We start from the raw sequence: 15,657 nt of genomic DNA, 5'->3' as shown, positions 1-15,657 counted from the left end.
ATTCATCTTCTTCACCCAATAACACTTTCTGCTGCTTGATCTTGGCCTTGCCATTACCTTTTCTTGATGATCATCGTCACATATTAGCCTCTCATACCGGCATCTTACGCGTCCGGCGACAAGATCTTGCAGACCCTTTTGCAGCATTGCCCCGAGTAATGAGAAGAAATGAAACTTGTGTCTGTATATATATATGTAAATATATAACTATGAAGAGTGAAATCTTGGTGCAGAATCCGGTGCTAATGTTGCTACAAATACACGAAGGAATAGCATAAAGAGATGAATTTTGGCTACATGTTTTGATTGATTCCTTTTGCAAGGCTGCAACACATGGGTGCCATTATATTTTTAGAATTTAGCAGGGAGAGACAGAGTGAGATGCTCTTTTCAATTATCTGTTTATTTAACACAAAACACAACAACCACAGCGGCGGTAAGAGTGTTGAATCAGTGTCTCTCTGTGTTTAGTTTTTGTGACGAGATGAATATGGGAAGCACGTGCAATGATTGATGCGCATGGTAGGATACAAAATGAAGCCAATCATTTGATGATACAAGGAATGTAATTAATGTATGTGGTTATGTTCGTTAATATAAATATAGGTATCTTTTAATTTGTTTAATTTTGAGACCGAGATTAGTTGATAATTATTAAATTATTAAATTGGATTGTGAATCTTTTACCAATTTAAGGACAAAAATTAGTCAAGACTATGATCTGTTAGTCCAATTTGTCACCCATCGATGAAGACAGCTATAGTAAGTTTGTTTAATTGTTGTGATTTATGAAAAATGAATTAAAGGAAGAATATTATATTGGTTTAATTAGTTGAGGAATAAAATGTATAGTTTTTATCACGCTGGCTGGGAATATATATTTTTTTCTATTTAAAGTCAAGAAAATAGTAATTTGACTAAAATAGTCTCACGATTGATAAGTAGAGGATCAAGGAGAGTATTTTTGTCAAATTAATATTTTTGAAATATGCTCACATCTTGACACCTCACCCGCAAAGCTGGAGAAGAGATGTGAGAATTAGCCAACTAGCTAGGGTTGATCGATTCTAACAAATAAGAAAATTTTAAATTAATTTGTATTGTTTTAAGAGTATTGTTGCACTTATGTTACTGATTGATTGGGGCTGTAAAATTAATATATATTAATAATTACCAATAATACTGGGAAGTCCGGAGCCCTGACTGATATTATCTCAATAAACTACCGCATCATGTTAGATTATTGTTTCATAAACAGTGCTTCCTAAAGATGAATACTGGACAGAATCACCAAATTTGGATTCATCAAAAGAAACTCGGTACTCATTAGTGATTTGGGAATAACAATTCCAATAAAAAAACTTAGAAAGAGCCCCCTACATTACGATTAACGTAACGTACACCCACACACAGCAACAGTACCTATTGGTGGGACCCACTGCTGTTGCTGTGTGTGGACGTACGTTACGTTAATCGTAATGTAACCCTGGCCAACTTAGAATATGTGGTTTGGATCCTAAAGATGGAACATTATTCATTTCCGAGGTTTCAAATAAAACAAATAGAAAACAATACTAATTTTCAAGATTCAGGAAGGATACTTCAGAAAATAAATTGGGTAAATTTGAAAAGTGGGAGTTAATGTGATAAATTGGAAGGGTTCAAAAACATCATTACTCATATAATTGGGATAATTAGCATACCCAATCCACTAGTACCATGGTCCGAACTTGGGATCCTCCAATTAACGGACCCAACCATCCTATCTAAGCCCGTATTTCAATCCAATAGCCCATGGACCCAGTAACTTAAAAGTCTTTTTTTTTTAATATTTAATTATTATTATTATTATTTTATAAGTTTTGAATACACTGTATATAACAACAATTTGTTTGAATTTTATGGAGGAATTACACAGTTACTCCATCACAGCTCAAAATTAATTGAACCCGTACAAAGATTCTTCATAAGAAATAAGGGTGCAGATTCCTCCTATCTATCTATATGCACACTTTCTTCATATTGAAGCAATACAGAAATTTTACACATTTAAATTACAACTGTTGTATGTTACAGCTACAACCTGTATTATTTTATTTTATTTTATTCATACTTTACAAGTTATTGATTCCACAACCCAAGATTTTTAGTCTTTACACATTCAAAATTTTTTGTTATATCTTAGATGTAACACATAAGTTTTGATTTAATAATAATAATAATAATAATAATAATAATAATAATAATAATAATAATAATAATAATGTGCTAGGAGGTGCAAATAAAATGTTTGAGAGGTTGTAATATACACTTGAATAAGGATTAGTTTGGATTTAAGGTGGTATAGTTTTAGACTATAACTACTGTGAGAAAAAATAGTTCTGGTTATGAAATAAAAATTGATCGTTATATTTGGCAAGCATTATTTTTGACAAAACTAGTAAAAGACTTATGAATTATTTTATCAAACAGCTATTGGATAAAATCAACTGGACTTAAATCATACTATTGTAAGTATTTATTAAACACTTCTCACTAATACCTTTAAAACTACAGCTTCCAACAATAGTACCAAATAGACTTTAAGAATAAAATTCATCTCAATGGAATGAATATATGTGTTTATGGTAAGGACTATCTATGACCAAGCCATTTCTATTTCTCCTTTGGCATGATTATTTAATGTTTATTCACGATTGTCAAAGCTTAGCATCAAATAGCGTTGTTAGGTCATTAATAGGTCAAGGTGGTCAAATGAAATTAGAACTAATCTTGTCAATGATCAGTATTTTGAAAATAATTACAAAATTAAAGATAATGTTTTCTATCTACCAAATTTGAATACGTTGGAATTAACAAAATTAGAGGATATAGTTTTTTTTTTTCATCTTATACATTAATTTCAAATTCTGCGATGATTAAGTCAAAAAAAGATGGCATTATTTTATGAAAACGTGTATATATATAAAATTTTCTGTTAAATAGAAGAACAATCACATTTAAAATAACTGAATGATTGTGGAGTCTGATTTATTGCATATTGTTCAATCTACTATGGGCAGTGAAGTACTCATCGGAAGATTTCAAAAGTTCAACACTTTTTTTTTTTTAACCAAAGCAAGATATTTGAATATGTCATATTTCAAGAAAATATAATAAGGCTTCAACAAGCGCGTAAATCAGCTGGCATGGGGATAATATTCTATTTTAACTAAGGTCTTTGGTTCAAGACTTGGGAATACAACTATATTAAATATTTGTTGGAGAGCTTTGCCGTCTTAGTAATCATATCCGGAATCTAAATTAGTCGGGATCTAATGTAATTTTTAGATACCAGATGGTCTCTTATACAAAAAAAAAAAAAATTGTAATAAGGCAATAAACGCTTTAGCACATTTTACATTTTGCCACTCTGAATCTTATATTTAGATGGAGGACTTTCCCGAAGCATTTGAATGATTATCTTTGAAATTGTAATTTGTTATCGTTATTTGGAGATGTATGAGTGATATTTTATTTTTTTAAAAAAAAAAGCAACTGAATGATTGAAATCGAATCAGTTTTAGAGTTCAAGCATAAAATCAAACAACCCGTAATAGTCTATGACAAAAGGCTAAAACCTAACGAACAAGATTTAATTTTAATTTCTAGGTAGAATATAGATTATGATGAAATTGACCTTTCATGAGATAACAATTAAAATGAAGGTCAATATGCAAGTTTTGTGTGCTTCTTGCCGTCCAAATAAGAACTTGATAGCACCATTAATTTGAAACTCTCCCTCTCTCTTTCTCTCTCTCTTTCTACACAAAATCATTTTTTAGCGAGAACGTCTTTATTTTATAAAAGTGATGATGTCCGTAAAATACAAAAAATATAAATTTTAATATATTAATAAACACAAAATATAATTTTTAATTTATTAAAATTTATATATATTTTTATTTTATTGGCATCATTATTTTAATATGTCCCCAATAGATAAAGAAGATATATATACCCATTCCCATCTAGGCCTGGCTGTCCTATTGGATTTTCAGATCCATTTAATTATAATTAATATAACAAAATCATTATTATATTTTTCCGTGTTCTCACTTGCTTAGCAAATACTACCGTTAGCATTTAGAAATTAATGGTTGACTTTGCACCATTTATTTATTTCTTTTTTCTTTGAATATGATATGTGATCAACTCAGAAAATCATCCACACTATCTAGTCGTTAATTTGAATAGATGCTCCGGAAAAAAAATAATAATCTAATTATATTTCATCTGCATTTTTTTTCCCTTCTATATTAACTTTTGGGTTTAAGTGTTAACATAACATATATAATATGGCACTAATTTTTCAGTCGTTGTCAATCCATCCTAATCTATTTTGTTACTGTTTTTTTTTTTAACACTTTTTTCCCTTTCTCTCTCTCCTTTAATATTTCAATTTCATTATTGATTAGAGTTTAAACGATTTATGCTATAATTATATTTAGGACCTACAAAAATCTAACATTGGAAGATACTTTTCTATCTTTTTGATTTTTTACAATTTTAAACACCATATCCGTACTCATCCATACATTTTAAAGTATAAAGTCGAAGGTGGTTACTTATAGGGCCGACTTTAGAATAATCAGGACGTTAGATTTTTTTTATGGGGTCTCTTTTTGCAATTTCAACACTCAAAGAAATAAAAAAAAGGACTCAAAATTATTTCATCTTTAATTCTTGAATTTTAATAGTAATAAAAAATTCTTAAAAAATTTCAAAACAAAACCAAAAAAATAATATCTTTTTTACTTCTATTAGAATTATTACAAAAATAAACAATCAAATAAATAAATAAGAAAAATATTATTTTCAAATAGAATATTTAGAATAGACGCACATAGAAAGTTGAGATGATGAATTGATTATCAAATATAGATATGGACTTTATATTTCAATAAAATTATTATTTTTAAATGAAACAATTAATATAATAGTTTTCTTTGCAAAAAAAGAAGTAACAAATTTTTTTATCTATTGATTTTTTTAGATTATAAGGTAACAAAAATTAAAAAAACATTAAAAGTTAAAGATTTTAACGTTAAATAATCAAATGTTTTTAGAAAACTAAAAAGATAAAAAAAATTAAATTTTCTTTTGGAAAGACTAATAATGAATGAACTAATAGTTAAAAAATATTATTAATCATAACTCTCTAACATTAAGATTACCAAATATCGATTTTCCATTAAAAAAATAATTCTTAATTGTAGGATAGTTGTTGTTTATAAAGATGTCTAATAGATTTTTCTACAATACATAGTTTGAAAAAAGATTTTCATTAATTAGAGAACTATTAAGAAAATACTCAAAAAATGAGGTCTTCCAAAAACATAGGGTCTTAGGTGACCATCTTATTCGTCTATATTTTAAGTCACCACTAGTTACTTATCACACTTAAAATACAAATTTGAAGGTGGTTACTTATCACGCTCAAAATACAGTGCATATATGTTTTAAGTGTGGATCCCCTTATGTTACTTACAATACTCTCACGTGAATAATGAGTGATGTGGGCCCACTCACTATTCATGTAAGAGGGTTGTAAGTTACATGCATGTAACTTAACATTAGTCTTTAAGTGTATATTTGAGATTAAAAGTAACTGTCAATTAGCAATTTAAAATGTGATATCCATGCTAGAAAATGACTCTGTTTGGCATCTCGAAAACTAAAGAATTTTTATTTATCCTTTTAATTATATCCAAAATCTAAAAGAATCTAATCGTTAAAGATATATATACCTTTTTCTAAATGCACTAATTCACATTTGTCACACTTGAAACAATTGTGATAAAATTAAAGAATATGATTATTCAATTAAGCTGAGTCAGCTTTGGATCACTTTCGGCCTGTACATGATGCTGAAATGATTTCCAATGATCTTGCGCCATCTTTATCTTTCTTCCATGAATCAAATTGAAACCCTCACGTTTTTGTTTTTGTTTTTGTTTTTTTTGTTTTCACATTAAGGGCGATATATAGCTAAATGAAAAAAAAATGGGAAACCCATGAGCAAAAAAAGCACGGCATTGGGAGCAATAAAGTCTTCTTTTTTGATATGGCAAATGAGTCGTCAAAGAGAGGATAAGAAGGAAACCCATGGTACAAAAATATAAAAAATAATAAGAGGCCAGATGAATTGGTTAGGTGTAAAGATATGGAATGTATATGTAGACTTAATGTAGTCAAATTGAAGAGCAATAACATGTGGCGTGTGTTTTGTGTTGTGTCACAAAAGTAAAAGTCACGGTTCCCAAATGACTTTATTTATTTTCTTTGGGAACAATGCATTCTCAACTTGGTAACTTTTTAGTCTTCGGGGCAGCAAGCAGCAGCTTAAAAAAAAGCCTAAATAGAGAAAGTCAAAATTCAAAACTTTGAAATTGAGTTTGCTTTGCTTTTCCCATTTCCAGACACACTTAATTAATTCTGCAGAACAAGTTTCTGAATCCACAACAAACCCTTCCCTGGCCCTTGCAGTTTGTGCAAAAATTGAATGCCCCCAGAACCCTAATTGCGACAATTGTGGATTCCGTTTCCACTTCAATTTTTTTTTATATGGTTTTGGTAGCATCAATACCATATGAAATTCTTTTTCAGTTTCTCTTTTGTCCTATTCTTTACAAGAAGTGTCAAAGTACCCATACTTCAAAATGCCATAAGCCACATATTATTTAAAACACAAGAAAAAACAAATTAAAACAAAAACAGAACATACCCCACCCATAAGCACAAATCTTGCTTATTATAACTTTTAATTTTTTTTAAAAAAATTCCTATTACTAACTGGTTGTGGGTCGAATGTCTATTGATTTAGAAATAAATTTCGGACTATACTTGGGATAAATTAGATCATCAAGTCAAGTAATTTTGATAGATTTCTGGAAACTGAACTTGACACGATCTAAATAAAGACAGGTCTCGAAACTTCACATTGTAATATAGTAGAATTGTATTTTAATAAATAAAAAATTATGACTAAATCAGTTAGAAGAACCCTAAAACTACAGAACAATCCCCAGCAACAACACACAGTGAAATTTCATCAGAATCATGTGATATATTTATATATAAAAACAAAAAAACAAACTGTAAGAAAGAAGAAACAAGATTCTTTAACAAATCCAAGGCTAGCTAGCTACAAAGTAGAGGAATAAAACAAACAAAAAGAAGAAACAGTAAAGATTCTACCAGAAGCAGGAAGAGTTGTTGTTGTTGCTGGTGCTGTAATAATTGTTGTAGTAGTTGTGTTGGTTCATGAGGCGAACAAATCTTCTTCTCCTGCGGCAAATGAAACGGAGTCTGGACCACACCAGCTTGCGGATTCTACGAGCATTCTTAAGGCGAAGCCAAATCACCCTCTTCACTCTGAACAGAGAAGCTCTCATCCTCTCTGTCAAACTCTTCTTTCTGCAGAACTGGTAGCTTCTCAGAAACAGCTGCCTCTTCTCCATGTACTCCTCGTACGCATTCATATTCATATACAGCATATTGTTGTTATGGCTCTGATGATTATACAACACCAAAGCCATTTTTTGGGTAAATAAACGGGTATTAATATTATTGCTTTGCTTTGCTTTGGTTTTGGTTTTGGTTTTGGACTTTTTGGTTTGCTTATGCGAGCTGTGCGCCGCCGCCGGGGCTGTCGCCTCCTGTTGCTGCTGCTCTATTAGTCTTGCTTTTGCTCTAGTTGAAACCAAATACCAACTCACTGCCAATGTGTTTGCTTCTTATATAATAAATAAAAAAGACAAAAAACAAAAACAAAAACAAAAAAAAAAAGCCATCGACCTCTAACGCGTGGCAAGATGGGACCCGTCACGTGCCTTTTGCCATCACAATTCTAACATATCCCTCACCATTTCCTTTGCTTTCGGAAGTGAAAAACTTATATAAGATATGGTCCTAATAAAACCAACCAATCATAATTTTTTTCTTTGTATTATGATTGGTGAATTTTAAAAAAGGACTGAGGAGAGTACAGATAATTGCAGTTCACTCTTCTCATGTAAGTTTTTTCTCTTGGATGATAAGTATTAGGTTGACGAAAAGCAGATTGAATTATTAGGCAAAAGTCCATGTCAGCGGCCACATTGTGGCCCACATACAGCATCATCATCCGCATTAGTATAACCTAATTCCATACATGATCATGATTACGATTTGTTTAATGACAATAGTTGCCTTAATTAGTCCCACATCCACAAGGAAAAGAAAGGCGTACGTGATAGTTAATAGTGTTGTGGAAGCATCATGAATTGATGATACATGCATGATGATAATAATAGTAATAATAATAATAATAATACAACCCCCCAACAACAGCCGTTGGTCAGAGTGAGATAAGGAAGAACAACCTTGCACTATCACACAAGCCAAACCGAAAAACACTGCATTTTTTTTTTCTTTTGTGGGAATTTATTTGGGATCCAAATAATCAAGACAGGTGCAACCAATCACCCGTTGTCCATTGCCTTAACACTATTGCATTACTACAAAGTTCATATCTAATTGCTTCTGCCAGACTTGACTTGCCATTGGAGTGTCACCACCAAATGCCCTACCTAAAATCAATACCTAAAATATGTACCACTGTATCACAGCTGCATGCCTAAAGCCCAACCACAGTGAATATAACCAGAATTTGATACTCGTATCAATTTTGGGTCATTAGAAGAGAGAGAGCATTTCTTTCGTTGTAGTCAGATTTTCAACAAGGAGTGGTTGGCAGAACAGAGCATATCCCCTCCCGTAACATCATCATCATCATCCCATCACAATCGTGAGTAAAAATAATACTTCATTCCAGCAAGGTAAGTTGCACACAATACTGACTCTCGGGTGTAACAAGTACCTAAAATATTTACATTTCAACAAATTTCAATAATTCACACTGTTTCTCACTCTACCAAACACTAAAGAGGAAATCTGCAAAGGACAATCAAAGGTCAGGGTACTATTTGACACCATAAAAACAAAGAGGTAGCTGAAACAACAAGTGACATAAAACTAGTGACAAATCGTACCCTATCAGATGATCGGTGGTGAGTTCAAACTGTTTGGGAAAACACGATATCTTGGAAAACCAATTTTTTGATTGAAATTGTAGGTTTGGCAAGTGTAACGAGTGAAAGTCATATCTACAATGCAGATGCCCATAGAATGGAAAACCATGGACAAACAAAGCCGGTAAATCAAATCAGTGGTGAGGCCAAATATCGCCGACTACAATTTTTGAACCGCACGAGAAAGAGAAGCGAGGCTCCACACTCTTCAGTAATTTAAAAGCAATACCCACACATAGTTAGACAATCAGGCTTTCCAAGCAAACACAAGATCCGATAATCCATTTTTTTCTCTTCTCTAGTATGGGCACTGTATTTACGTGTATGTGCTAGTTACCAATTCTTGTCACCTAGTCTCATTTTCTTTGGCTGCAGGAACTTTTGCTGGGTAACTGGACATGTCAATGTCAATAAGTGCCATGTCATATGGTGCAGATAATGAATTTGAGACGTCTACAAGTAGCGAAGATTTTATTGCATCAGAATGGGCAGTATCAGGCATCGTGCTGCTATGTTTGGGAGTGCTTGCATCAGAAGATGAGACACTAGAGAGCTGAATTTCATCCAGCTTGTTTCTTCTCACAGCATCCATTTCATGGCCAGTTGGGACAAACGTGCGCGATCGGTATTTCCTTGTTCCCTCATCACCCTCATTGTGGTTGTATAGAACATAATCATGATAAGTCGGTGCAAACTGCAAAATGTAGGCAGTCATCAGCCCAGCTTTGTAGGTAAAAGATATCCGATATGGGAACAGTCAGTACCATAGAAGCAACAGTTGCCAGATATGATATGACATGTTTACTTACCTGGTGAACAGTATCATGGTAGAAATCATTCAACTTTAAGGCATGTGCTAGGCTTCCTGTTAAACCTCGAGATCCGCCGATATTTGCTCCGGCATACTCCTTGTATGGGAAAGCAAAAAGATGACCCACGGCAGCTATAAGCATCTCAATACATAATATAAAATCTTGAAATTTAGCAGCTTCATCTGTGTTCTCAATCAAACCAGACTTCGCAGCGAGAAAAACAAGAACACCCTGAAAGTAAAGGCAGGACAAACATGAGAGATTCCAAAGTGTTCTAAAAATCTTAACTTTCTTTGTGCAGACGCAGAAAATAAAGTCCAACAAAAGCCACAAAAACAGTAATTAGTTTTTAACCATTTTTCATATCACATGACATATTACTTCATCCACGTTTAAGGAGAACCTCCACTTGATATTTATAGGGCTAAAAAGATAAATGACAACCATGTTTAGAAAATGTATGATCATGCTAACAATGATACATACATTAAAAATCTACAGGGGGGATGGTAAGACCATATCATGTATAAACTGCCAGCAGTTAACACTGAAATGATTCATTTCAGTAGATAGTAGTTGCATTTTCAGAAACAGTGCCATTACTGATTTCAAACAATGCACTCGCAGACATTTATCATCACCTGTTGCGGTTACAGATAAAACTACTTGAAAGAAACACTCCTGAGAATAAGTACATTTTGCACCTATTTTATTGGCCATATATAAAAAAAATGCTTAACTCTAGCATCCAACTGAGGAAGCCAACATATGTACAGATCCTAAAAGGCAGTTGAGTAAGAAATCCACAATTGCCATGACTTAGTATCTCATGTTTCTTTTTATAGATACATTATTGATGTTAGTTTAGCAAGCTTAATCCTCCAAATACTTTAAGCAGAAAAACTTCAGTCTTTATTTTATCATATTGGGTAGATTTGATATCTGGAGTAATCTACTTACATTTATTTAATTGTTTATAAATGCTGGAATTAAAATTCTAAGTGGCAAAATTCTTAGGTACTTTTGTTCCTACCCATCATTTCGTCCATTACTTTTCTATTGAGTCGTTACATATGACGGCCTCATATCTTCCTTACCTAGTCTACCGGGATTTGTCTACTTTTCCTCTCTAATACACTATACACACTCACTACCCCTCCTGCTTCATCGGTTCTAATGATGGCCTCATTTCTTCCATATCTGAAGTACTGAAAAATATATATATATATATTCTCTCTAATACATTATACATGCTCTATAACTCTATCTAAACCTCTCTCCCAGAGCCCAACTCTCCTTTCTTCTTGTGAGGCCTCTCTTCAGTTCACTTCTCGACAACAATTGCTAGAAATTCATGCCACATTGATGAGAAAAAAAATGATTTATGTAGATGAATAAATTTTGGCAACCATTACTTTTAGAAAATGACATAATCAACAAGTTAAAGAGTTTGCAGTGCTGAATAATCTAAACTACATGCACAGATGAGGGTCAAATTCTTCTTTTGCAGCTCAGCATGCATAATAAAATGATAAGCAACTAATTCAAAGAGTAACTGCAATGAGAGATGACCAAGAAATTCAAAAAGCCTAGATCACTTCAAAACTCCATGGGGGTATTCAATTTGACAACAGCACAAAAGAAAGTATAAAATTTCACCTGCCAATAAGTTAGGAAAACCACAGATTTAATCATGATGAACTTTGGAACTGGGTTGAATGGATGAAGTAGATCTCTGCAAGCCATATAAAACAATACCAACGCATAAAGCGCCATTGTGTATGAGATTGTATATATGATAGTGATATAGAGATATCCTTGGTCAGGACTAAAGTTTCCATCTTTATATTTCCCGTTTGCAAAAAGTATTAGGGTAGCAACAACCAAGATAGGCTTCAGAATCACAAACTGCACACAACCCTGCTTGCATCTCCTGATAAAACGCCTGAAATAACAGTATCAAGTATGTAAGTTCATCAATCGCAGGCTAATAGATGTCTTGCTGTGAAGCTTGATTTACTACAAGTAATTCTATTTAGTCCCAAATCATACACAAACTGAAATATAATGCAAACATTTAAAAAGTTATTCAAAGATTTATTGCACAAGGTAAATTAGAAAGAAAAGGAAAAGACCAAAGATCACACTGAATGGTTCTGGAATTACATAAAGACCTCAAAGTATCCAGATTACTCACCATCCACTCCCAAATAATATAAAAAGCTGCAACTTTCAGGTTATCAGAAAACTCAATATTTCTATGGATTCACTGTGCCAAAAAAAAAATATAAATATAAATAAACTCACCCATCCAGTGGTACAGGAGGCAAGCAACATGTCATCAGACACACAGATGGCTTTAGTACCCGACCGCTTAAACTTAGCACAACTGCACCAGGACCACCAACCCATGCCAGGCACAAAGATAGGAAATTATATATTACCCAAGCTTCATAACTGAAACAAATCCAAAAAAAAATAAAATTAGAATATAGTGTTTTCACAGTGCAAAACATTAAAACCTATAACTTCTTAGGATCATTCATATCATTTTTCTTTTAATGATATTTCCTTTTTGATGAATTGAGAAAACTTTATTTAATCCACACAAGAACAAAGTTCCATGACTAAGGAAAAGATGAGAAATTCAACCAAATAGATGCACAACTAGGCATTTACTAACTAAAACCAATAAAGGAAAACAAGCAAGTAAAATTTACAAGTCTTAAATAATGCTTCTGCTATTCTGCTAGTGTCAAAACTATCCATTACCCTTCGACCCCTAACATTAACGTTTTCTACTTTTTTTGTGGTGTTGTAGGGGGGGGGGGGGGGGGCTGAAGCAGCATACTCAATAGAATGAGCAGAGATGTGGTACATGGTTTATTTCAGACACTTCCAAGTTCCTTCTTTGCAAAATGTGGTACAAAAATGAGCAGAGACCAAACAAAAACTTTTTCCCAGAAACAAACAGAAGCAGACTCCAACATATTGCCAACCAGGACAAACTGCACAATGCTAACTGACATGTAGCAGTTGGGGCAACAATGATAGCTTCAAGACAGTACATAAGTAAAGCCTACTCTAATTTCTCCTATTTTAATACTCTGCCAAAAGTAAAAAAAGATGATAACAATAACTGAGAACGTAATGAGCTTCAAAGGCAAGGACAACCCACATAAAACAAATTATTAACTAGAAGCCTAAGCTTGTTGCTATGCAGCGCGTTGCGGCGCATTTAACTTTAAAAAAACTTCAAAACAGTCATTCATGTCAGAGGAAAACCCTTCTAAAGCTAAAATTCAAGAGGTATGCATCTAGCCATTGCTTCCCAAAACAAACAAGTAGCTAGCATGAAAAATTTCAAGGTCAGCTACAGTACATAAATATGCATCTAATTAACTAAATAAGTCAGAAATATCTCCTTGACTGAAATTCAAAGATAGGTCAGAAATAAACCCAAAATCTCAACCATGAGTTTAGAATCATGAAACAGACAGAAGTCTTGAGTTAAATCTTTAACTTTATTCAGAAACTTACACTTCTCGAATGGAATTGAAGTAGATTGCACGTTCTGGAAAAACAAGTGACAAGAAAGACATCACCGCAAAAAGCTGCCACAGAGAAAGATTTACATAAATTAATTAGACCAAGTATAGCATAAAAATACGGACCCGCAAACCGTTCCAAGGCTCAACAACGACACAATCATGAATGGCAAAACGTCATAAGATTCAAAAATTCAAATCGAATGAATCCCCAAATTCCATTCTTACCAAGTAACATGATCATAAGCTTAAAACAAACAACGAGCAAAATGCGATAACACAAAAGTAATAACTGATTGATAAAGAAGAAAGAAATTATAACTTACTGGGACCATGAAGATGATTCGAACGATGTATCTCTGATAAGTAGGCTCCGTGTAATTCAAGAGGTGTCTGTAGATGTGAAAGATGGCCAACGAAGTGGCTCCAATGGTGCACAAGAATGCTATGAAGATATAGAAAAAGGGCACCGATTCACCACCCATTTCTTTTTTCTTGAGTTAACAAATCAAATTCAAACCCACGATTAATTAGACAGTTTCCAGTCTTAAATGGGTACGATCGAAGCTGAACATTTGATTGGAAAAAACCAAAAAAAAAATCGAAGTAATTTGCCCTAACCCTAGAAGCAGGTTTAGAGTGGGGAAGAGAGAGAGAGAATTGAGTAAAGGGAAAGCAAGTAGATAAGCAAAAAAATAAAATAAAATAAGAGAAGATTAATGGTAAGAGAGAGAATTAAGGAAAGTGAGGATGAAGTTTAAAGGAGAGTGACGTAATCTTTCCTCTTTTTTTTTTCCTTGTTAATTATAATCTTAATGAAGAAGGAGAAGAAGAAGAAGAAGGGGGCACGGCTGGCTGGCGAGCAGATCTGTGTAACAAAGAGTGAATTCGAAGAAGATAATAGAAAAGTCTGCTAAAGTGAACAACAATCTCCTAAACGGCGCCCCGCTGGCAACCAATAATGGCGGCTCTCTGTGCTTCGTCGCTGGATTAATAAAAAATTGTAACAAACCAACACGCGCTTTATTTTACCCCACTACTTACCCCTTTTTACCTTCCTTTCCTTTCCTTTTTTTTTTAATGTCCTTTTTAAGTTTTTTTTTTCCTTTTTCTATTTACTACTAAAATCACTAAGATGTTGCCAAAATTTAATTCTTTACAGGGTTAATTACACTCAGCTAAAATTGTTTTAACATTCTTCACACAAGTGACACTTGTTTTCAAATTCTTCATATAGGTAATACTAATTTTAAAAATACTTGCACCTTATTTAAAAAAATACTCGCACATGTCATATGCGACACTGCATTAAATTTGACCACTAACTTTAATGGCACAAGGTTATTTTAAAAATACTGGCACCTTGTTTTAAAAATAGTCGCACGCATCACATGTAACGCTGCATTAAATTTGACTTTTAACTTTAACGACGCAAGGACAAAATTGAAAACACAAGTTTTGTTCCAAACATTCAACACCAAAAGATAATTTAAACTCACCAATTATGTTGGGATATGTTCAACAAATTTATTTAAAGAGAGGTCTAAAGATTCAAACTCTGTCAGATTTCTCAACGATGATGGAATACCACCTATCAGGTTGTTGTGAGAAATGTTGGAATTTTTAAGTGAATTCAGCTTTCCCACCACTTCTAGAATTTTTTCTTGAAATCTGTTACTCGACAAATCAATAGTTGCTGAAGTGGTTAAAATCCTCTCTGTTTGTATGTTTTTGCCTTTTGTAGTAAAAAAATATTGATTCATAGTAAGAAAAATTCGGCAACCTCATATAATCGACTCCAACACTATTGTTATCCCTATACATTATGGATTTAAAACTGTCCAAGTACCATATTGACAAAACATCGGTTAGTTGATTGTAAGATTTGCAATTTGGGAAAAGGAACTCTTATTTTGGTATGACCAATTGAACCCTAAATACTATTAGAACGTAATATAAGAAGGAAGAGTCTAATAAGTGGGGAAATTTATCATTAAACTGATTATTTCCAACATCTAAAACTTTCAAATGCTGACGACTGACTAAAGATGGAGGCGATGATCCTTCCAACCAATTGCTATTAATGTTAAGACTTGCCAAAACATATCGTGAATGTTTGAGGGAAGCTCCCACTGAACCTGTTTATTCTCATATCCAAGACCTCGGGTGTTGAATATCCAAGAA

General features: G+C 33.0%; 2 protein-coding genes across 2 annotated transcripts; both read right to left on the bottom strand.

Annotated features, from left to right (window-relative positions):
• Positions 1-7,088: 7,088 nt before the first annotated feature.
• On the bottom strand, positions 7,089-7,764 carry LOC102616207 (hypothetical protein). Its single transcript, XM_006480259.4, has one exon. It carries the CDS (start codon positions 7,578-7,580, stop codon positions 7,236-7,238), a length of 345 nt encoding a protein of 114 aa, XP_006480322.1. The 5' UTR covers positions 7,581-7,764; the 3' UTR covers positions 7,089-7,235.
• Positions 7,765-8,831: 1,067 nt separating this feature from the next.
• Positions 8,832-14,465, bottom strand: LOC102615915 (uncharacterized). The gene is made up of 6 exons (XM_006480258.4): positions 13,800-14,465; positions 13,466-13,539; positions 12,233-12,382; positions 11,585-11,870; positions 9,923-10,156; positions 8,832-9,807 (listed from the first exon to the last, which is right to left on the bottom strand). The coding sequence occupies exons 1-6, from the start codon at positions 13,956-13,958 to the stop codon at positions 9,460-9,462; spliced, it is 1,251 nt and encodes a 416-aa protein (XP_006480321.1). The 5' UTR covers positions 13,959-14,465; the 3' UTR covers positions 8,832-9,459.
• Positions 14,466-15,657: the final 1,192 nt, after the last annotated feature.

The sequence above is a fragment of the Citrus sinensis genome, chromosome 6 (genome assembly GCF_022201045.2).
Source record: "Citrus sinensis cultivar Valencia sweet orange chromosome 6, DVS_A1.0, whole genome shotgun sequence".
Lineage (NCBI taxonomy): Eukaryota > Viridiplantae > Streptophyta > Magnoliopsida > Sapindales > Rutaceae > Citrus > Citrus sinensis.
Note: the sequence above shows the minus strand (reverse complement) of the source record. Positions and strands in the feature narration are given on the sequence as shown.